This window comes from Centruroides vittatus, unplaced genomic scaffold (genome assembly GCF_030686945.1).
Source record: "Centruroides vittatus isolate TY-2023 unplaced genomic scaffold, ASM3068694v2 contig_401, whole genome shotgun sequence".
In the NCBI taxonomy this organism is placed as follows: Eukaryota; Metazoa; Arthropoda; class Arachnida; order Scorpiones; family Buthidae; genus Centruroides; species Centruroides vittatus.
In genome coordinates this window covers 953,279-979,362 of record NW_027122216.1, presented here as the reverse complement: position 1 = coordinate 979,362, position 26,084 = coordinate 953,279, and the positions used below count along the sequence as shown (strand labels likewise).

At 28.8% G+C, this 26,084-nt stretch overlaps 1 protein-coding gene across 1 annotated transcript in view; it reads right to left on the bottom strand.

The window, feature by feature from the left end:
* Positions 1-26,084, bottom strand: part of LOC136976540 (multiple PDZ domain protein-like) — a 289,818-nt gene that overhangs the window by 258,624 nt on the left and 5,110 nt on the right. The window contains exon 2 of the mRNA XM_067271850.1: positions 4,747-4,872. Coding sequence (XP_067127951.1) covers positions 4,747-4,863 — 117 coding nt within the window. The 5' untranslated portion in view covers positions 4,864-4,872. The remainder of the gene's footprint in view (positions 1-4,746; positions 4,873-26,084) is intronic.

Sequence of the window (26,084 nt, the reverse complement as noted above, 5' to 3'; positions counted from 1 at the left end):
TTATAAAAGTAATATTATAAGTTAACTAAAAATATATTAAAAATCATAACAACAATGGTTATAATATACTATATAATTACAAAAATGTTGGAATATGTTGGTACTACAATGTTGGTTTCTTAATTTCTTTATATTAATTATGAAAACTGTTCAATTAATATAACTAAAAATAATTGTTTTATACAAGAACAGTAACAGTGCTAAAAGTATATTCATTCATGTTTTATGATTCCAGCTCTTTAAGACTAGTAAAGATTTCTTTTTTACTAACATTATGTAAACCATAAATATTTTTCTCTTTAAAACAGTAAAAATTCAAAAGAATAACAGATTTTTTATTTGAATGCATTTAAAAGCATTCAAATAAAATTAAATTTGATTAACTTTTCTCTTTGAAATGAATGACCAGATTATAAATTTAAAACATTTTCAAAATAAGTAGTAAGTTCAATTCAAGGATGTTTTAAGCATTTTTAATGTCAGATTTCTATGGAAACATTATATATACAGATATGGAACAAAAATATTAGTAATAAACAGCAAGATGAGACCCCTGACCACAAATAGGTATGCTTATGCATTAATGCAGCACTTGCTCAATTATTAAAGAGAAACAAATTCTGACCTATTACTATATTTTTGTGCATATAATCCATGGGTTATCTATATTTAAATGACAACTTGAAAAGGGATGTAGGTTATGTGCCAATTTTAAATTGCAACTATAAACTTGTACATACAGAGCAATGGCTGCTTCTATAGGCATTGAGTGTACAATGGAACAGGTTATGCAAATCTTTTTGTTCTATCAATTTTTTGCAGGCTATTCACATGAAAATGATATATAATTTATTATTAGTTAGTGCATTATATGGTATATTATTATTATTAATCATGCATATTTTTCAGAAATAGTAATCACACAAATATCCAAAATTCAACTGCAAAAAGTATCATGAAAAGTATACATGAAAACAGTGAAAATACATTTCAGTTTTTTCACTGAATATATTGTCATTTTAACTTATCATAATACACTGAATGTCCGACGTACACGTTTTTGCGTTTAAAACTTCAGCCCCAACCTCGCTATTGTCTCTACCTCCAAATCCCGTTAAATTCATTATTTGAAAAAACAAGAGGTTCAATACAGTGTTCCAGCTAATAAATGTGGGCTTATTGGGAAAGTTATTGGCAGTGAGCAAATGACAAAAAATCAAATAAAATACTTTTAAACAGTAACAAGTTTTTTCCACGAATCTTTTCAATTAAAAATTTTCAAGTGGCAAGTCAAGTCCCTGTATCAATGCATTCAAATTAAATCATTTTGGTGACTTAATTCCACTTGAATTCAAGTCAACACACTATAGTACAGACAAAATTCAAAGGAAAATTGTCATTGAATATTTGAACAGGCAAAAAAGTAGTTTGTACATATTAAAACATGTTACATTCATTTTTTCTATGATTTAGTTTAAGAATATTTCAACAAAATCTTAAAAAAAAAGACCTGTTTACAGTTGATAAACACAATGTGTTTTTTTATTTTCAATTATAAGGATATTTAAAATTCCTGTAAGTGATCTTGTTTTATTATTTTTAAAAAACATTTAGAATATTCTTTTTAATATGATAACCTTTGATAAAGTTTCATCTTTACAAATTATTCTTCATTGTAATATACTGTATAATAATAATAAATCTATTTCATAGAATTTTATTAATATGTACTTTTTAAAAGTTGAATAAATTACTAGTAGTAATCATTTAAAATCTGTTGTAACATTTTAGTATTTATTGTTATAAAAAATATAGAATATTCAAAAAATCTATAACTTTATAGAAAATTTTTACATGAATAATTACAATAATTATAATCATAATATGTTAATTTAATAAAATATATAATAGAATAATAAACATTTAACTTTGTAAACAATAAATGGCAGTAATTTTCAATTTTATGTTCAGTTCCTAGACTTTACAAAAATTTCTTTTAGTATTCATAATATTCTTTACAATATTTTTCAAACAAAGATTATTTAAAAATATCCTGCATTTTTTGTCTTCCAACAGTACTTGAGAATCCACTTACATCACTAAAATGTAGGTATAAATGATTACATTTCATTTTATACTAGATAATTTTATCTAAAAAAAACACAATAGTACACATTTTTCAAATACTATTAAAAGAAAATACTGTATTTTCTCATAATTTTGGTTGTTTTGTAACAAAACAACCAAACATTATGATGTTTACAAAACAACAAAACAAATGATGATGTTTTATGTAAACAAAACATCATCATTTTTCTAATTTCAGTTTTATTTTATTTTTTAAAAACTTTCAATTCAGAAATTTTTTAAATAACAACTTATTGTTTAATATCTAAATTTAAATTCTTAGGAAAAGTACCATTTTTAAGGTTCTTATTATTAAAAAAACTTTTAAATTTATTTTATAAAGGACCACTAACAGTGAGATTTTAGAAGGATGCTAATGCTTTCTACCCAGCATCTTCAGGCATCAGAAGTCAAAAGTGGAGTGCTAGTGTTGGGCAGTCTGGGAAGGATCAAGGGATAGATTTGAATAAAGTAAACAAATGAGGAACTGGGTTATAATGGTGGTGGTTGATGTGACAGAGTGAGGAGATAGTGCCATGCAAGTGGAAGATAGTCCTTGTCACAGATGTTTATGCACAAATTGGTAACAGACCACTTATAAATTTCATACCTCTCTATAATGTCATGGAAGGGGTGAAAGACAGTTCTGATGATTTTGGCTGCCTCCCAACTATCTCTAGTAGACTGGCAAGCAGCCAAAGTGTTTATCATGAATTGGTTAACATCATCAACTACCCCTATTTGTTAACTATCTGAATCTATAGCTTTGTCCTTCCTTCCAGCACTAGCACCCCAGTTTTGCCTTTCAGTGCCCAAAGATCACTCATTAACAGGCTGTAAACATTGGCATTTTTCCAAAATCCCACTGTTAAAGGTGTAGCAACTAGGCCAGCTAAATTATCACAGTGACTAGTATATCATTTTTATTTTATAAAATTAGCTGAAACAAAGCCATTCTAGTATTCACCTACAATTTCATTTTTTGATATACTGTGTTAATAAGTCATATAAAGTTTTAATAATTGCATAAGTAATGTTTTAATAACTTTTTATATGCACTCTAAACCTGAACATATTTATTTTCATTTTTTTTTATGAATTGAAATCACATGAAAATCTATATTTAGCTTATACTAAATACATATATATTTTAGAATGGATTCTCAATAAGGATGATCTATATCTTTATTGGCAGCTTCAGTAAATTGATAACAAAATTTTCTTACTGATACATCTATAGAAAAAATAGTGTATAGTGTTATGTATGTTATTGGTAAGTATATAATTGGTAACCTTAAAATAATCTTGACATTTGACCTAGACCATAAGATCAAAGGTATATCCGGTTGTGAATTTCCTGCTCTTTCTATTGCTGGGGTCAAAAATATGTGTTCCCATTGAAAAAAGCAGACTTGACCCACAAATGACCTTGAAGGTCAAGGTCAAGGTCACATCCAAGGTCACCAATTGATTGGTCCATCGAAACCCTACAACTTTTGTCTATACCTTTTTCCCAAAATAATGAGATCCAATTAAGTTATTTCATTGTCTTGAGATAAAAAACTCATACTGTATAAATAATGAATTGAAAGCACTCTTCTGGCAATATTTAGCCTAGTATACATAGATAGTTCAAACTGTAATCATTTGCATACCTGTCTGAGACAGCCATATGCTGACTTTTGTAGTAATCAGACAATTCTATCTGGGTGTGCCAATTTTTTTTTATCAGAGTGTATATCAGACTCATTCATACATATATGTCAACCTTATATATATATATGAAATAAAAATAATGTATTTATATATATATATATATATATATATATATGGCACTGATCTGAATTAACAAACAGTTATTTTTTATAAAATGAAATCTTAAATAGTTTAATGTTTGATTTAAGTTTTACAAAAACATTACATAATCACATGTATCATCTGTTGATATTATGTATCACCATTCCATTTGTTTGCTCACATTTAATATTACTAAGTTATATAAGACATGGTCAGAGACATACAGATGATAACTCATTAATAACAAGCAATTATTTATTATAATGCAGCCTGGCATTGTAATGTCTGGCTGAAATTTTTTAGATTTCAATGCCTAATGCTCTTCACTTTAGTAGTGTCTTACTCCTGTACAGTACATCATACTTTTCCTGTTAACAAGAGTCATGCTGGTCATCTATCTAACTGTAAATCAAATCCTGATGTTGATTATTTATTACAGATTAGTATTCAGAGTATTGAATGAAAAATATATTCAGGATTATTATCGCATTAAATCTTTATTGCTGGATCGTTAAAGGTGTTGTTTATTTTATATTCAGGATGCCTAACAACAGTTTAAATGCACTAGAACAATTATCAGCCTAAAAGTATGTAACAGTTTGTTTTATTGATATGTAAATTGGGCACAAAATTTCGACAAAAATTAATGGGGAGCAGAATATTGTTTTATAAAGTAATAGGAATATCAGTATATATACATTATAAAACAATGGAATATGTGCCATACACTAAGAAATTGGTTAGAGTACATATAAAAAGATTATAAACATTTTAATATAATAAATAAAAATAATTTTCATTAAAAGTATTAAAACAACTCACCACCATTCCAACAGGATAAATATAAATATGGATTTTTATCCAGTTGAAACAGATATGCTTCCAATGAAATTTCTTCTTGATAATTTCAAATAGCATCCATTTATTATTTTTATTCATTAATTATTTCTGCAAAAAAGTACATAAATAGCAAAATTAATAAAAAATAAGAGCATAATTAATAAGTACAAGTAAGTTTTTCATTAAATTTCAAATAAGATAAAAAAAATGTTTGACGTTCTAGTGTTTTATATTCTGACAGAGATTCTTTTTTTTTAAACCTGCTTACATTTATATACAAAGCATTCATTCTATTATAATAATATATTATCGTTAACAGAAAGCATAATTCATTATAAAATTTCAAGAATTTATTTCAGATTACAAGATAAAGAAACAAATTTTCCATAAAAGAAAATTTATTATACTGTATTCATATACTATGAAAACACACACAATTGCAATGTAATTAAGTTTTATCAGAAAATATTCAATTTAAATCCTTTTTAATATCTCTTAATTTCATATTTTAAAATATATACATATATTTTAAACAAAATTATTACATTTGAGGCAGAGCGTTAGGGAAGCTGCTTCTGGTGTGGCTTACAGAATATGTTTATTTTCAAAATCTGTTCGATCGATATTGATTAAATTTTGTCATTTTCCATTAATTGCGATGAGAAATCCAAAAATGTAAAAAAAAATGGAGATCCATGATTCTCTTTTTTAGATATAAGGTCGTAATACGAGCGCGCGCGACTTCCACGGTCGCTAACACGTCTTCTATGGGCTTATAGAATTGAGTTCTCAAAATTTAATGGGTCAATTTTGATAAAACTTTGCCATTTTCCATTAATCGTGACGAGGAATTAAAAATTGTAATGGTGGTCCATTTAAATGTAAAAAATAGGAGTCCCTGACTTCTTTATCGAAAAAGAAAGTTGAGTTTTAAAGTGAAAGTGCCCGTGCTCTCTGACGCCTAACGGCAAATAGCGCGAAAAACAAACAAAACACAAGGGGTGCATATACTTTTGGAATCAAACTGATCCAAGATCACTTCGATCGTTCAAATCGTGTATACAAAGGAACTACTGCGATCCGATCAATCTCTATTTGCGTATACAAACGCCATCTAGAATCAACTGGATCGCGATCAAACTAATCCGAGCGGAGGGTAGAATCGTTTGGATCGGATAAAAGAGATTAAAGAGGCCGGCTTCCATGGTTGAAGTTAAGCTTACAATAAATAACGAAGAAACACGTTTAATTGTTGACAAGTAAAAACATCATTATTAAAATATCCGATAAACTGAGATGAAAAAATAAGTATTTAGAAACAATTTTGCTAGATTGTACAGCAAGAATGTATGGTGTGCACTTTCACCTTTTCTGCAAGTTTTATTTTTAATTTTGTAAAATTTTTATTTAAATTTTATTTTGTGGAAAACAATTTTATTCACAGAGTAATACGATTTAAAAATTCGTATGGATGAGCACAAACAATTTTGTCAAATAAACGATAATTCATAACAGCGTATGTCGTTTAGTACTAACTACTGTTTTAATATCGAGGGATAAAATGGATTATTTTAATTTAATTAATTGATCCTTGTTACTTAACATATACAGAATTTCAAAGATATTATACGTATAATATTTTAAAAATTCAGTATATGTTAATTAACAAGCAGAGACTATTATTAACTAACAAATGTTTGTCGCCATCTTCGATCCTACTTGTATATTTTCTGCTATGACAGAAGCTATCTGTATCACGTGACAAGGGCTGATCCGATTTACAGATCGATCCATACAAAACGAAAAGTATATGCACCCAAGAACAAAACAATCGCCATCGGTTGTTTTGTTCTTGGATCGACTCTCCATGTCGACCAGTACAAGGATCGTGTCTTTTGTACAGTACCTAACAAGTACAGGGATATTTGCTTTCTTTCCGGTTCCGCCTCAATCCTATCTCGATACGACAAATTCGCGCGATGTCATAGTTGAAAAAAAGATATTTCATGTAATTTGGTGATAAACAAGTAAAATATATAAATAAAATATATTATTTTTATTTATAAATTAAGTGAAAAATCGACAAAATTGTTGACCTCGCCACAATGCCAGGCTGCAATTTTTAATCATTTTAATTTATTTAATTTAAAATATACATGTACGCTCTCGAGTTTAGTAGCTCTTTCCCTTATAGCCAGGGGTTCCCAATTTTTTTTATACTGCGACTCCCTTTACAGGCTGTAAATTTTTTGCGACGCCCTTCTAAAAGAAGGTACTTACATGTAGCTCTAGCAGACATTAAAATTACTTTATTATTCAAAGAAAACTCCAAAGAATATAGAATCTTAATAATTATTATTTATTAGAAAATATAACAGTACAATTAATGAGAAGGATGAGCTTGCTTTCCTCAGCATAACTTCTCAAATTGGGGCTGAAGTTTTGAAATGGCTACTCTTCTTTGTACTCTTTCCTGAGTCTTCGACACGTTTTCTATTTATTTGAATAAAGTTATCCATTTTATGATGCATAAATTAAATACAACACACTTGAAATCAAAACACTGATTTATCAACGCTTATAATGGACGAAAACAAAAGACTGAACGAAAGAACAAGAAAATTGAAGAGCGGGGTGATGAGACGCATGCGCGCGCACTGACTCATTACGTCGCGTGCAGGCGACCTGTGGGTATCGTCTCGCACTCCCCTAGGATAGCGCCGCGACGCCCTTGGGCGTCGCGATGCACAGTTTGGGAAGCCCTGCCTTATACATCATATTTTTCCTGATTACAATCGAGTCATGCCCGTCATCTAACTCCATTGTGGAGAACATTTTGAATTGAAATCACGTGACTTCCGCTCCAACACTGGAAGTTCGTATATAGTTAATCAGGACTTATTCCAGTCCCCAAGCTTTCATATCTGGCCTCGACTTTCATCTAACTCTAACTCATTCAAGCTTCTAACTCTGTTCTTGAAATTAACGAAAGACAGACAACAGACGGATTCCTGTGGGAATTTGGTCTGCAATTTGAAAATTGCAGCCCAAAAAGCCAAAATACTTTCAGTACTTTAACATTAAACATGGGGAATCAATATGAAGTTTTAAAAATGAAAACAATCAAACTTAATAGTTTTCCTAGCAAAATTAAATAAGAATTGTGTAATTTTTTCAATTGCAAAAGTGTTGATATTACCAATATTACGGTTAATAAATTATTTTCTTAATAAAACAATTCTACCGTATATTTTTTCCAGTCAGCTTGATGGTAGGTAAGCTGCTTCTCTTACTATATTACACGTGTAGTGTGGCATCCGTTCCGGATCCTCGTGATTTTTATGAGGAGTTCGAACCGAAATTTTATTTTATTTTTCTTATACATGGCCGACCCCATTTCAGACATGAACACCCATAAAAGCACAAAAGTAAGATGCCCAAGTATTTAAATCTGTGTAGGATCGCACGACAAATCAAATCTATTTTCCTTACTAGTTTTATATATTAAGCTTTATATATATAAAGTTTAATTTTGTTTTTATGGGGTTCATGTATCCATTTCTTTTGTAGTTAAATATATATTGTCAGAGCTCTCAATCTGTAATTTTGATAAAAGCTGATAGCCAAAATTTTAACTAAAATTGGTGGTTTTGATCCTCTAGGGCAAAGCATACAGAAATGATAAAATAAATTGTTAAATATGATATAAGATTACTTTGTCACATCCGTTTTGCACTTTTGACCATTTTGCCCTCGTTATTCTAAGACAATAATATGAAACAGCGATTCCCAAATATAAAGTCGTGACCGCAAGTGATGTCACCAATTCTTATGTGGTCGCGTATAGGCCTACATTTTCCATAAACACTATTTTTATGCTTACAGAACCTTTAAAAATATAGACAACCTAACAAAGAAAACTAAATAAATATGTGGGTCTAGCTTGTTAACGTTTATGTTTCTAATTTACATTTTAATTTTCTTTGATGTTTAGCAGAGGAAAAAGTAGTAGGTATGTCCTATTCAGCTCCCGGTTACGGAGTCCCCTGTTACGTAACGTTTTTACGATTTTTATTATCTTCCCATCATTCGTAACTCTCTATAATACTATTCACTAGACCTCTAAAATTGCGTAACGCTGTAAGGACAACTCCCTACTGTTGCTAGAGTAGAAAGACTTGACCATAAACAGAGTACAGTTTCTTAGTAATACTATACCTTATAAACTAATTTCCTATACGAATTCCATTTTCTTCACATGTCTCAAAATTTAAAAAAAAGCAATGAATTGCATAACTTTCCCGGAGAAAAATATTTATGTTTAAGAAACACTAAGATACATTAACACAAAGTTAAAATTATGTGTGGTGCCTTTCTGTTATGAGATGTTATTAAAACAATTTTTATATTATTACTTATTACAAAACTTTTAAAAATTTGTGAATACCAATAACGAGTAACGTTTTCATTAAGTCCGACCCCACTTGAGATATGACACATGACCCCCTATATCACCCCACCTCCTCGACTTTTAACCTCCAAAATTTAATAGCATCAACGCCCCTTACATAGAAGTTACCATGCCAAATTTAATATTTATTTCACCCCTAAGATATTTAACGAAACTAACAAACATGAAATTTTCCTACTTTTTGGGGTATCCGATGGGTCTCAAAACGTCGAGATTTGCATAAAACCCGGAGGGTCAAATTTAACGGATTCCAACATTTTCACGTGTTATATACATAATAGCCGGAAAAGTAGAAATAAAACTCGAATTATACACACACGTTTTTATTCAATAGTGAAGATCGAGTTGTAGCATTCCTCTGGTGAAGAAAAGGATTTTAATTGGCTATTTTCGTACAACATTAAAATATGTGCATTTGAGTAACGCATTTCAGTTAGCTAGGTAATTTACAATTCTCAGAGAGAAAAAAATTCGAACTAATTATCTGCATGTCACCGCTTACGAATAGGCAAGCTAATTTACTTGAATTTTTGTGATTACCTGGAAAATAGAAAGTTCTTTACTTTCTTACAAGAAAGAATCTAAACTTAGACATTGTAAAAAGACGTAATTCTATATAACGCTGTGTAAAGAACACCTCATCTCGTGTAACGCTCCCTAACGCAGGTATAGATGTCCACTCCTCTCTGTAGCGTTTCATAATTTATAGAAGCTTCCCTTCGGTCAAACGTAACCATCGATCAATCACCGATGATTACACGAATATTGATTCATCAACCACTGAAATCATTTCATTTTTTCTAGTTATTTTAAAATAACAATAACTTGTTACCGTTATTTATAAAAAAACTACTTTGCCCATCACTATTTTGAAGCAATCACAAAACTAGTAACAGTTGTTATTTTCGCCTGTTGTTTTTGGGTTACTTTAAAATAAGAATAGTAAACATTCTGTGTATACCACAACCGGACGATAGTATAATTTTTAAGTAAGACGGGAAGTAATTCTAGTTTAAATCCGAGGAATATTAAAAGGAAGTATAATAATGGAAATTATTAAAAACACTCGAAAGTTATGAGGGCGAACAGAAGAGGGAAAGGCGAATTGTATGCCCAAAAGGAGAACGTTTGACAGGTATGCTATTGTCATAACTTCGTAAGAACTGAAATAAAATTTCATACAAAATATAAACATCAATCATCATCGCAAATTATCGTACCTCCACTGGACATAGCTTGCGGTGCCAGACGTGAAAGTTGTCGAATCAAGTCGTCGTGACGACGACTTGATTCGACAAACTTTCACGACTATTTAATCACGACTGAATCACAACTATTTAATATTCAATACTGTCTTCGATACAGGTAAGTCGACGACTACCTGTATTATTATTGGCTACAATTTGAAAAAATTGTAGACCTATACGTTCCCACTGACGTCCGTCTGTCTTTCTTTAATTCCGAGAATAGAATTAGATAGATGAGCCGAGACCAAATATGAAAAGATTAAGGGCAGGAAGCACCGATTAACTGTATACGAACTCGTTTTGAACCGGAAGTCGTGTTATTTCAATTCAAACATTTTACCCTGAAAGGAGTTAGATAGTTGACCGGCATAACTCTATTGCTAACAGAAAAGTATGATGTACGGGGACAAGACACTACTAATTTCAGGTGGTTAGTATATATATTAAATTAAAAAATTATTAAAAATTGCAGCCCGGCATTATGACGATGTCACAATAAATAATTGCTCGTTTACAAATAACTATTTTGCCTTGTTTGATATAGCCCACGATTATGTTGCGTGATAAACGCTATAAATGAAGGATGCTAATTATACGCAAGAACTTAAATCCGGCTGAAGAGGCATTATAGCGTTATATCATATCATATCATAAGAGACATCATAACGTAATATCTTCCTATATCAGAAAGCCTATATACGCTTTACTAGCAATGCGCCCAATGTTAAAGAGTGTGCTGAAATTTATTCCTTGTTTTTTATTATAAATTTTTATCTGCATTTTTAAAACAAATTTCTTTATTATTGTATAAGCTATTATTTGCCGTACTGTATCGTAAACTTAATGTTGGCAGTAGCTGTTACAGTTACAGTATACAAAGCAGCTGTTTGTTAACTATTATGATCATAAGCTTTGTGATCATAAAGAGATGTATTAAACAATTTATATTTTAATATGATAGTTTGTAACTTATATATAGATGTTGCATTGAGTTTAGTTACGTTTTCGGAAACTAGTTGGGAGTTTTGGGTTGACATTTCTTATTTAAATTATTGGTAAACAGGCTCTGGAATAACCTTTCTCAGCAGACTCCTGATTTTCAGGAATGAATTACTGTGCTGACTTTAAGTAGAGATTATATAAATACAGTTCAAGACTAATACGTTCCAAGACCCTCGCGTGAACAGAAATTCGGGTAAAATAGCGAACCCCATTAAATATTAAGTATTTCATATAATAGCATACCTTGATACCTGTTGTATTTATTGTGTTTTCTGTGAAATTTTCTAGCTTTATACAGTACATTACTCCATATATTTTATGAGAATTATTGTTATTTTTTTTTAACAGAAATTAAATTTTAATTGTCAAAGTTCAGTTTTTATTAAGCAAATTAAATTAAGTAAATTTTTTACTGAGAATTTGGCTTTGAAATTTTCAATGTCAAGATTTTATATGAAAAATGAAAGAAATGATTTAATGTAATAATTTTGAAAGAAATTAAAATAGACATTGACACACTAATTACTATCATTATTAATTAAGGTATAAATAATTTATCTGAATACACAATACTCTGTAATACTGAATCACGACTATTTAATATTCAATACTGTCTTCGAATGGCAGCGAATAAAGCTCCTAACAAAAGTCAGGTTCGAATCTAACGATTTTAGTGTTTTTTTTAATATAATTCAATATAAAACTTTATTCCTCGTTTCTTTTCGGCTAGCTGATCCATTGTAAATCAACGTGTAGCTTTACCTGTAATAAAATTAAAGTCTGTCGTATTATAATTAGAATTAATTTTTCAAAAGTATGTATAATGTCCTCCATTTGTTCTTAAAATTATTTGATATCTTAGTTTATTGCAGTTTATTTAAAAAAAATAATTAACCTCTAAAACCTAACTACACCTGTAAAGCCTATCAATGAAATTATACATTATCCAATTACATTAATATAAGAATTGTAATTGTATAATAACAAACAGATAAATTATGCATAAAATAATTAACCTTTATTACAATTTTCAATGATTTATTTGACCATTTAATTTTGCACAATAATTTTAGTGTATTTCATTTTTCGATCATCGATATATAAAATTATTTTATTCCATATAAAAAATTTGATAAGATAACAAATATGTAAGAAAATTTTTAAAATTCAATTGCTGTTTGAGTTTAGGCTTTGATAAGGCCTAATTAACAACTTTATCATTTTATCATTATCTCTATAATTCAGAATGATTTATGTTGTTTCATCTTAATCTACATTTATAACTAGTCCAGTTTTATTATTGATTTTCTTATATTGTTAATGTTCTTCTATTTGAAGATAAAAATTTACGACACTTATTTCGTGACTTATATAAAAGTAGAAATATTGGATGTATCGAATTCATCAAGAACAAAACAAATTTCTCAGTTGCAAGATTAAATTTGAAAATTGGCTTCCTGAAAATAAAAATTTTGTTATTGTAACGTTCGTTTCTCTCAAAAAAATCACGTCCTTCTTATGAATTAATTTAATACTTTAATCTTACAAACATTGCATTTTTCATAAGTATGTAAATGTTTCATTTACTCAAATTACCAGATTCTTAACTGAGAGATAGTTATTATCCATATAATATATGGATAATAGCATGCTTAAAATGCACAAGTTCTCTATTTTGGTGAAATTATAGTACTAAAAAATGTACCATCATTAAATAAATAAATTATTTCTCAAGTCTTACGTTGGTCATTGGAGCACAAAAAGTATTTTACGATTTTTCAACAGAAAGCACATATTAAGAAACACAACATAATTCCGGACGGAAGTAGCCTATATTTATGTCATAAATCTAATTTGTCAAATTTACAATATAATAAAATATCCATTTGTAGTGTCATCTTTCTATATAATTATTCATTTTGCGTGATCTTCCTCTATAATCCTTACTATCATTACATTGTTTTCATAACTTTTAATTTTATCACTATCATCTAATGAAATTCATCTGCACTTACTTTTTAGTCGAATTTGTGCAGTGTTGTATAAATAGCACAGGAAAAAAACTAAAGAAAACATTTATTTTGCTATATGTATAATATTTATTAAAAATATGAAATTATAGAAAGTTTATATCAGCATTACACGTTTTTTAAAGAAAAAAAAGAGAAGCCAGTGATATGTTGGAAACAGATAAATCCTGGGTTGGCTTCATTGTAATATGCTTTCTCGGTGGGAAAGCTTTATCTCATTTAATCTTAGAGATTTTTAAATTATATAAAAATCACAAAAAGCTTTGCCTAAAATTTACATTAAATCATCAGAATTTTTAGAATAAACAGTTAACGCGAATAAATCTATCATTGAAAAGGTATAATTTTTAGGCTAATTTAAAAACGATTATCACCCAAAACAAAATAAATATTACTTTACATTTCAACTTATCAAAACAATAGTACAGCTTGTAATTTAGCATAACAATCATCAAAATATTTTAAAGACAAATCTGAAGAAATGCAGATTTCGATATATTTATTTCAGTCCTCTAAATACAAATTAATTAGATTATATTTTCACCGAATTCTTTTCACTGTATCGTTATTTTTTAAACTGTCCGTTTAACACGATTAAATCCTTTTAATTTTATTTTTCTTTTCGTTTTTATAAAAAACAAATTTGTACACCTTTTTAATTTATTAAATTAGACATCAAAAAAGATTTCGCGTGTTAGTAAATTAAAAAATAAAATAAAACAATATAATTTTTAAGTATATTAAGAGCATACATTTATAATAAATTGTATACAAAATGGCATAAAAATTTTTAAAAGTAATTGAAATATTTAAATCAAAAATAAATATATACGGGCAATTATTTATTGTGAGATCGTCTTAATGTCGGACTGTAATTTTTAATCATATTTTTCTAATTTATTTAATTTAAAATATATTCTTTCCGCTTGAAATTAGTAGTGTCTTGCCCCTGTACATCATACTTTTCCTGTTAACAAGTGAGTCATGTCGATCTATCTAACTCCATTCATGGGAAAATTTTTTCGTATATTGTTAGTTAATTGGGGCTTCTGCCCCTAAGCTTTTCATATGTGGTCTCGATTTTCATCTAACTTACTTCTTTCTCCATATTAACTAAGGACAGGCAGCCCACAGACGTAATTTATGTCTTCAATAAGCATAATTAGATAACAAAACGCCGTTTACGACTTTGTCACATAGATATGAGCATAGCTTTAGGCCTAGTTTACACGTGCATGGATTTGCTGGCACCAGTTCTCTCGCCAGTAAAACTTTAGTACTAGTTACTGTTTATATACAACTGTTAAACTTTTTTCGTCAGCTTCATTTTTCAAGTGCTCGTGCATCGGAACGTTCAAATTTTGTTGCTGCAATTACAAAATGTTTCGTAAACTTAGCTGTAGTGCATGACGAATTTCTACTATATTTCATGTGCGTTCTCACGCATTTCTCGCCTTTTATAAACATCAGACATAATATCTCAAAACAAATATTCGTCGTATGCTTCTAACAATTTTATGATCGTTCTTGAAGTCCACTTTCTGTTCATTTTTTCATTCAATGTTTAATTATCAATCACATTGTATTTTCTTACGTAATAATAACGATACATACCTGGTAATAATAATTAATAACATAAACATATCTTTCAGCAGCAAAATCTTTACTCGAACAAATGGACTGGCAGTTCGTGTTCACACGTGCAACTTTTATCGGCACGATAAAAGTTGCACCGATATGTGATTCATCGTTGGCGTGCTAAAAAGTTGGAAGTTTCCAACTGTTTACATCTTTGCATGCAGTGATACTATGGAGGGATAAAGTCATTGGCTCCAGCAAACCCACGCACGTGTAAACCCGACCTTAGAAGATTGAGTAGTTAGATAACGAAAGGGACACCAGACAGTTCAAAAAGGATGTCTGGAAAGAAAATGGAAAAAGTGTAGATTTAAGGTAATTTACAAGTAACAGAAAAGCTTGAAAGAAACGAAAGAACAGCAGAACAATACTCCGGTGTGAAAATTGGAAGTTCTAAAAACAGCGAAGATTAAAAGTGAAACAAGATAAAAATATGAATATTAGAAATATACTAATAATAAGGTTTAGGTAAAGTATGGAATTGATTAGAAATTACATAGCTTAACTAGTCATTCCATGGAATAACTAGGTATTCTATGAACTAACTAACCAGTGTTAGTTAGAATATGAAATAGAAGTAATAAAATAAATGCATGTTAAACTTGTCAAATTATTATATTTAATATAATAAATAAATACTGTAAAACTATAATAATTTCTATTTATTAGGTGCTGGAGTAGCATTTGGTATTGCAGAGAACATTATTTTTTAGACAAGCACATCTTTTGTTGTCACACTGTTTTTACGTAAGCATTTTTTGAAGCCCTGACCTGTACCAACACTTTAGACCAGTGTTTCCCAACCTTTTTTGTGCTATGCCCCACCTAAACCTTTCTAAAGTTCTTATGCCCCCCCCCAGCATATACGTTGAACTCTTTTGGAAGGTCTCTCGTTGTCGTGTTCGTTGAAGTTTTTCTTGCACTTAATTGCCACACTGTTTTATTGTCACCATAATAAAACCCAATCCTTTCATCAGTCTTTTGCACTTTCCAGTCATCGCCAAACGTGACCTGGAGCACCACAACTCACGTCTGCCCACCTCGAGGTCTGGGCAAAGAATGTTCTTTCTCCTCTTTCACCGGCCTCAGGGCTTTGTTCATCTATTTGTTCTCAGTGGTTCCCAGAATTGTTAATCCCACCCCAAGGGAAAAGGGTTATAACGGGAAGTTCTAGAAGGAAAGGGAAACAAAGAACAAATAAAATTGAAACTAACTTAAATCAATATTTACAATAAATATGGCATACAGACAGCTATACAGTTAACTTAAACTCTAGATGAGTCCATTTTCGAATTGCCCCCTTAACAATCAAATTGCCCCTCTATGGGGCATGGGCCCCACATTGGGAAAGACTGCTTTAGACTGTAGCGACAGACCGGAGTGGTATCTCAATGTCCGGTATTTCGTCAATTGATATTAAGTTTTGTTTACAGACACTAAATTGATTCTTGCAATATATATTCTTGCTGTTTGATGCGCCCATTTCTTGTTCCCAATCGATAAAATCCTTGACTAGTTTCTTCCATAACCACAACAAGAATGGATTTGGCATTTCGTCCTCTGTCAACATCAGGCACCGGGCTACGAACCGTCATTCCTACAGATACCTCAGAATGTGATTTTTCTGACAGTATTTTCATTTTCTTTGCTTGTATTTCCAAACATTCTTTGATCTCTCTCTTTCTTTCTGGACATTCAGTTTATTTAAACATAACCTGCAGATCTTCTGTTCAACATCATCTGCTGAAATGTAGCTTTTTAGGTGATCCTCAGAATCCCTTGAGCAAATGTCACATAATGTAGATGTGGCTTCTTCAACCAAAGCGCCTTTATTTCTAGTTGCAGACAGAGCAACTTGCAAATCATTTTCATTATTGAATGAATAAAATGCTTCCCTTGGAATGAGTATCGTTGAAAATCCCACCTTTGCTGCACACCCGAACATAGCTTCGTATGGATATCTCTTTATATTAGAGTGGAAAGTTCTATTTTTCATAAACTGAATACATTTTAGATCATTACTCCACGAAATAGATTAATTATCTTGCATCCAAGTTGTCAGAATATTTCCTATGTCTTGGTTGGCCCTCCCTACGCTTTCTCGAATCTGACTGTGCCTTGGTTTCCCGTATACAATTTTAAGTTCTGGCCAAGTTATTTACTCTATGAACTTATTGCAAAATTCGCGGCCATTATCAGACTGGAGGATGTAGGGTGCACCGAGAAGCAGAAATATATCAAGTAAGTGTGTACCAACTTCTTAGGCCCTCTTTGTTTAGAGGGGCCTTAAAATAACAAACTTAGTCAAATGATCTTGGTACACTAAAATAAACTTGTAGTTTCCATCAGGTTGAGACTGAAAATTTATCAGATCTACCTGACATCTCGAATTCATATGTGAAAATACTATTGGCTTTACAACAACACCTTTCTTTCACGCGTTTCTTTTTTATTGGCAAGACTCACAAACACTCAAAAACAACTTGATATCTTTTTGAGTAATATTTTTGTAACGACGATTCAATTCTTTTATCAACCGATCTCTGCCACCATGTTCAGTAGAAATATGTTTTTCGTACAGAATATCAAACAGATCATTACTTGAACAATAAAATATTACTTCTGCTTCTGTACCTTTAAGTGAAACTATTAGCTTCTCTATTCCTTGAACTTCCAGAATCATAATGTTGAAGTAACCAATAATCTCGAGGTTTTTTTTTTCTTGTCAGTCACTCTAGTTGTTTTCACTTCGCGTATAAATCGTAATAACTTTTCACGAGTTAGCAAAGAACTATTGTCTTTTTCATCACACTCACTTAGAAGGGATTCGAATCTGGCTTTCATCGCCTCATTCTTATCCATTTCACAAAAAAGTTATACAAAAAATAATTTAAAAAATGTAAGTACAAAAATTTTACAATTATCTGAGCACTGGGCAAGACTAGAAAGAAAAACGGTAAACAACTGAGTATTCTTCTGTGTATCGGGCTTCGGAGTGTTTAGTAAATAAACACTCCGAAGCCCGATACACAGAAGAAATGTTTCTTCCAGAATGTTTTAAATTATTTAATAAATTATTATAATTATTAATTTAGATAAGAGATGGCGCCTAACGTCTACCTCTAATACTAAATTACTTAGTATCTAATCATTAATAATAACAGATTTATAGCTCAATTATTTAAGGCCATCGTTTGGTTGAACTGATAACTTGAATGGACTACAGCAACACTTGTTGGGATGGCTCCAACTCGTTATCTTCATCATTGAATCATTTCCTGATCTTTATAAACAAAAACAATTTTTATTCCATACTTTAACGAAGCAGTGATCGTTATTCTACGTAATACCTAGTTAAAGTATAGAATGTTAGAACATTACATACTTTGACGGGCCTGTTTAGGTATTCTATGAAATAACTAGATACAGTATACTATAGAATAACGGATTATAGACTTTAACGGTAACATATGCTTATATAGTATATATATAATAGTTAGCTTAAAATCGATAAGAACGTTTTTCCCACCAGGAAAAAAGAAAAAGAAAAGAAAAAAATAGAAACAGAGCGCCGAGAATGGATGAATCGTCAAGAAATTTTCGTTTTGGATAGTGTATATTGGGAATAAGAGGTCAAAACCCTTAGGGCTAGAGAGTGAAGCGAGCGGAGGGCGAAGCCTCCCTAGTATAATATAATTGTATTATTATTATTATTGAAGTTTTAGGAATTTAATTTCATTTTATTACATAATATTTTTTGGTCTATTATTAAAAAGTATAATATATCTTACAGTAATACTTTTATAATACTGGAACGAAGAAATGTTATCTAATAAAACAAAGTTAAACGTTTAAAACTTCTGTAATAACGTAACAATTATTTAACGTCTTTTTAATTTTTCTATGCACTGGTGATTAAAATTCATTGTTATATCTAATTTCTCTTCAATGTCAATAATATCCATGAAAAAATTGATTTTTATATATATATTTTTTAGATTAAAAAGTTGTTTTCATAATTCATACAAAACTTTTTCATATTCTAAAAATATTGATATATTCATAATACTAAATAAAAATCTATCTACCATATGCATGAATGAATAAAATTTATAAACAATTTTTATAAATTATATTTACTTATATTGAAATAGGATTGCTAATTCGTTTTTGCTTTATTGATAATATTTCATTGTAAGATTTACCATCATTAACAGAAGTAAGGAACACAAGAAAGTACAGTACATTTACAAAATTTTAGATAACTTTTAGTTCTATGATAGTGAATTAAATCACTATCATAGAACTAAAGATTAAAATGTTGGATGGCTTTAAGTCACACTCACATTTTCATTTAGAATTGTTTCGATTAGTATCGAAGTGTTTACTATAAATTAGTTTCTAAAAATAATTCTAATTAAATTTTTATTACAAAATAAATTATTACTCTTACTACAAAAATATAAATTACTAAAATACAATTAAACGTTTTAATATTTTTAGTATTTAGGTCATCTTCTTGAAAGTAATAAAATTTCGAATTTTTACTGATTCTAAATACAATAAAAGTAATTTGTCTGTTTTTATAGATTTCATGAATATCTTTAAAATTATTTGATGGAGACTTGATATTTTCTGGATAACCTTAAGATCCACACACACTCTCGTCAAACAATGATGGATTTATAGGTCCATGAGTCTTAAAAGAAACATTTAGTCACACGTATGCTAAAAATGATCTTTATGATAATGAAAACATTTTTCCTCGATTATTGGAAAATGAGTACTTTATTTTAATTTTATAATAATAATAATAATAATATAATGTAATACATATTTGATTACATTATTAGTAAGCTCATTGACTGATTATAATACTACTAAAATTTATATTATCTATTAATTTAAAAAGATAAACTTCTGATCCTCCTATATTTTATAGCCTACATAAAAAGCAGAAAGCCAAATAACTTATATTTTTATTTACTAATTACAGTTACTTATTAATAATTACAAACTTTTAGAAAAACAAATAGTTATTCAGTCACAGAATAATTTGGGAGTAACTCCATTAATTCTTGCTCTAAAAGGTCGCTTAGTTCTGTTAGCTTTGTTTTTATTTTAGATCTGATTCATTGGTTGACTTATAATCGAGAGTACCAGTACATTAACGATATACCATTAATATATAGACTAATATGTAACATAAGCAGATCCTCTCTCCTTAATATATAAAGGGTAAAGGATAGGTTACTTATTCGTACTATTCATGATAAATTATAGGGGTCCGTACTAAATTCGAGTCTAGTTCTCCACTGCTTTAGACTGATACCTTACTGCAAATGGCCTCACATGCAGACTGACATCTTGACCGATAAATTAGATCAGGATCAGATATCTCGGATCTGATTAAAATTTTGAATATCAATTTTAAATATATTTTCAAATTAATAAATTAAACCTAAATAAACCTAAATAAAATAATTACATCGTGGTGAAGATAGTATTTTTAAAAAATTGGGGTTAAGTAGTTTTTTAAATACTGTGGCTATAAAAAACAAAATATTGTATTTAGAATTGAAATTATTCCAAGCAATTTGGTTGCACTGAATTGTTTCAAGTAATATTAACGTTCTTTCTAAAATCATAAAATATCAAGATAATTGCCTTAACTATTCACTTTTAATACATACTTAAAGTAAAATTCCATAAAATTAATGTATTTATGTTGTTTAAGAAATAAATGCACTACTCTCTATACAAGACTTTACTAATTATCTGGTAAGCATATATTATAGATTACATTAAAATGTTTTATTAATAATTTCATAGAATTAATTCTACAAAATAAAATTCTTGTTAAATTATTTCAAAAAATTAAATATTTATACATAAAAAGTGTTTAAAATATATACCAGATATGAATATATATCATTCATTTTTGTCATGACATTAACCATTTAAAAATTAATAACAATCTTATTTTGACGATTTTATTACTTATAAAATGACTTCTAGTAATTCAACAAATATTACGAATCTTATTCGTATAAATAAATAACGAATTAAAAATTGCCAACAGAGAAAACTTTAAGCTTAACCGAATAACTATTATTACAATGTGATTTATGGCAGGATTAACATACAAAGGAAAAAAATCTAAGCAAATATTATAATTCAAACGGAAAAATATAATAAAAAGTAAAATGCAAAACTTATAATTTATTCCGACTGATGTGAAAACCTAATGCCTTTTTTTTATTATTATATCAATATTTTGTGTTTTAAAACGCTGCATCTATTTCGTTACCGTTGGAGTTTTACCAATACGGATGTATCATTCTAAAGTCAATAGTAAAGAATTTTATATACCTTCTTACATAGTTATCGAATGTTTATTTTTGCAGATACAACTACAATATGTAATTATTTTTATCTAAATTTTATGTAGATTACTTCCATGCATTAAGCACCTTTGGAACATTAATCCGAAATTTCATAAAATATCCAACAAAACATTTTAGTTCGAATCCTAAAAGTTATAAATATAGAACTTTTTTGTTTATTTTTAATAGCAAATGTATTTTTTCATGGTTAAAGATATTAAACTTAAAAATATTTCCTTCTAAGATATCAAATTCAAAATAATCAGCAGTAATCAAAATAATTAGAAGTTCTCTTATTAATTTATGATGATATAAAATTTAACATATCCTGTGATATAATACATGAGGTATCCTGTTTTAAGAAAAACATAAAACGCAAAATCTTCTGAAGGAAGTGACTCAAATTCAAACGAAAAAGACAATATAATATATAATATATATATATATCTTGGATTTTAGTCTCTTTCTTTGGCTGGACATATCTAATAGAATTTGCAATTTAATTGTTATTTGCTTATATATAATTCAGTCACTCAATTATTCTCTAGGCAATTATCAAAACATATAAAATTTTACAACGAAAAAAAAAATTAATATACACGAACACATTTTTTTATAATAATCTGTTTCCTTGTTATATATTTCTTTGCATAAATTAAGCTATATGTTTTTATATAATATACATGAAGAAATATAAAAACTTAAGTAAACTTATATAATAGTTACCTAATCTATATATATAATCGAGACGAGTTAATAATAATAATAATAATAATAATAATAATCAGCGCAGAGCCCAAACGGTTAGGAGTTGAAAGTTGAAATTTGGTACACAGTTAGAGTACGTCACGAGAACGCACACGAAGAAGGAATTTTTTGAAATTCCTCCCCACGGGGCGAGGGACGAGATTAAGTCTTAACACTTCCATCAACAATGGAAATGTTAAGTAACAATGGAAGTGTTAAGTAACAATGGAAATGTTAAGAGCACAAACGGTTAGGAGTTGAAAGTTGAAATTTGGTACATAGTTAGGGTACATCACGAGAACGCACACTAAGAAGGGATTTTTTGAAATTCCTCCCCACGGGGAAGAGGGACAGAATTAAGTCTTAACACTTCAATCAACGATGGAAGTGTTAAGAGAAAGCGACGTACAAGACGCAGATGCGGTTTTTTTTTTTTTTTTTTCGTTTTTGTGGGAAATCGAACATATTTTTAGACCTATGTAAAAATTCTGTAATTAGTCTGGAAACAGGGAGGACCCAATTCTTGCATTCTGTGAAAACGGGTAAGGTTGACTATAACGTAATAATCTTAATATTCGCTAAAACGGTTAGGAGTTGAAAGTTGAAATTTGGTACACAGTTAAATTTAAGTACCAAAGTGTTAAGTAACAATGGAGAACGAGAGAAAGCGACGTGCAAGATTTACGGGCGCTTGAAAGAAAAAAGAAAAAGAGTAATATGTTGGAACATATTCGATTTTCAAATTTAAACAGATTAGTTCGGTTTCTCTCGACCTTTCTTCTTTATGATATTCGATGAAAATCGAAGGGTATAATCAGAACACGTGAAAATCGAACAATATTAGAACATTCGATTTTCAAATTCGACCTTTCTTTAGAAAAACTTAGTTCGTTGATGAAATTACTCTTTTTTTGTAACTATAATGTAATAATCTTAATCTTCGCTATCGTTACTTTTGCCCGAGCAACGCCGGGCCTACCTGCTAGTATATACATAATATATAAATTACATATTCATGCATTAAATATAATATAAAAAAGTAAATTTTTAAAATAATGTTACACTATTAAAAATATATTCGTATTTAATTAATTCAAGATGTTATATCCTGAAATAGAAGAAATTTACACAAGATAAAATATTAATAGTATAACTTGTTATTTGCTTCAGAAAAATATCCTATTGCATTATTTAATGAAGTAAAGTAAATAATATAAATTCTTAATTAAATGTTTTATGTTGATTACAATTTTACGAACAGATTCAAATCCAGAATTATTATAAATTACAAAAGCATATTTCAGAAAAAAAAAGCCAAGAAAAAAATTACAAAAGATAGTTTCAAAATAAAAGTTCAGAGAATTAACCACATTGCGTTAATAGCTAAAAGTTTTCAACAATTAATTTACTTGTTGCAGAATATAACGTTTTATTCTAATTACCTGAAAAAAGATTTAGAAAATTAATGAATCTATTAAATACATTAAGGGATGTGTTGTACGAATTATATATATAAAGCTTTAAAAAATGACAAATGAAAATAAAACAAAACGTTTAAAATTTTTATAACAAGAATAAAAAGACATCACAAATAATCTTTTTATTTATAATACGTTACACTTCAGCATTTCTGTTGAAAATCTCGATTAAGAAATGAATTTGATAAATGGACTTTTATATTGTGGTAAAAATGTTTAATTTTTCGAAATGAAATAATAATATAATAATATATCAATATTAAGAGATAAATATACCATAAATTAAACCGACTGTATGAGAATTATCTATGTTTATTACTTAAAAAAAGAAATTTAAATATTAATCAATTGGGTAACGTTTCAATTTATTTGCTATTTATTTGTCTAGAGTACTTCACGTTATTTACTCAGAGTTCTATTTAAACACGTGGGAATTCATATAAATAATGAGGAAAAAAATATATTTATATAAGCAAACATTGCCTGCATGGACTGAAAGCAAAAAATAAACGTTTAATGTATTTCATAAAATTAAGTTTAGCCTTTTCTGCAAATACATTTTAATTAATTCATTGATTATACTTGGTTGTAAGGCATAAAAACTTAGATTTAAAACTATTTTGGCACTTTATTTAAATAACATAAATCAGAAAATGTGTTTCGGTTTCTTCAGTTTGAATACAAAAATTCCATATAAAGCTACAAAAAATCTGCATATTGTTATTTCTTTAGTGCCGTTAAGGTTAATATTACTTCAATATTCATATTAAGCAGGGTTCTATGAGGGTGTAAATAACACAATATTATAAATAAGTCGATTTATAGCAGTTACTAATGCTTTTATCTACATGCATATCGTTTTAGAAATAGTTTCCAGATAAAAGTTTTTTACTGGTGTCACGTTTGCCTCAATTCTAAGGTTTTCTTCTTTATAGCTCATATATCCAACCATTTCTAGCTTATTTTCAAAAGGCGAGAAAAATTTTTAATTTGTCTCTAATTTAAAAAACACTTTTTTAAATTAAAAAAGTATACGATATACAGAAATATTTTACAATTGACTTCTATGGTTTCACAATTCAACAGTAAAAATTTAATATTGTAGATGAAAATATGTGTCCATTTTTGCTATTTTGTTTTCTGAATAGAGAATATGCCATTCTGTGGTCGAAATAAATGCAGTTATTGCTCCATTCACTCTTTCTACACCAGCTTCTCCTTATATCATGCAATGTAAAAAAACGCACCGAATTTTTTGACATTAGAATTTTGTTTCGTATAAAATTTATATATTAAATCGTCATTTTACATTAAAAACAAACAAAAAGACAGTTAAAATGTGATATTTAAACTTTTATACATGTACTGTATATTTATTTATTCTTGTTTATTTTACATTCATGTCAATAAAACGATTAATTTGCACTGCCAAATAAACTTGTACCTTGAATTAAAATAAAATAATTAGTAATATAATGAATTCTAGATGAATAACTTCTTTTATTTGTATATAGAATTTTCCAAAATATTCCTCTGTTTCTTTAGTTACTTAAAAAAGGGTCAATTTTTATTAAAATGAATAATAAAAAATATAAAATACTCTTAAAAATTCTTTCATTTACAATGAAACTAAAGTGAAACGTTAATGACATTTTTGAAACAGTCGGATATTCAAATTTTGTTTACATTTAAACACGAAAACAATGTAACAATATTTTGGAATTTGCATTCTGATTTTAATTATTTTTTAAACAAATATCTCAAACTCTTTGCCACAAAAAGGACGAACAATCTTCAAGAAAGAAAATTTTAGAATAGATAAAAAAACAATCCATATCTCAAGGGATTCGCATCGTATGATTGATCCAAAGTTGAAGAAACAAAGGGAAATATAGATAAACAGAAAGAAAGATGGAATGAAGATAATTGTATTCAGAAATTATTAGAAATGTCGGACAGAAAAAAGACATTAGATGAATTTAACGATCCTAATGATATAGTCTCAAAAAAGCTCTAAACTTTAGGAAATAAATGTATAGACCAATTTCGTGGATGCAAATGGAAAAGCATTGGTAATAACCAATGCTTTTCATTTGCATCCACGAGATTGTCCAAAAAATACATCTTTGCAAGCTAACTCGGAAAACATATTAGACGATTTTGTTTCCTATTACACAGGTGAAAATAAACAAAAATGTTTCTTATATTCGTCTCTAATGTCTATAATTTATGAATGTCTGAATATATAAAAGACTACATATAAACTATAAATCAAATTTCTTATAAATCAAACATATGGAAACACAATAAAGTATTATTTA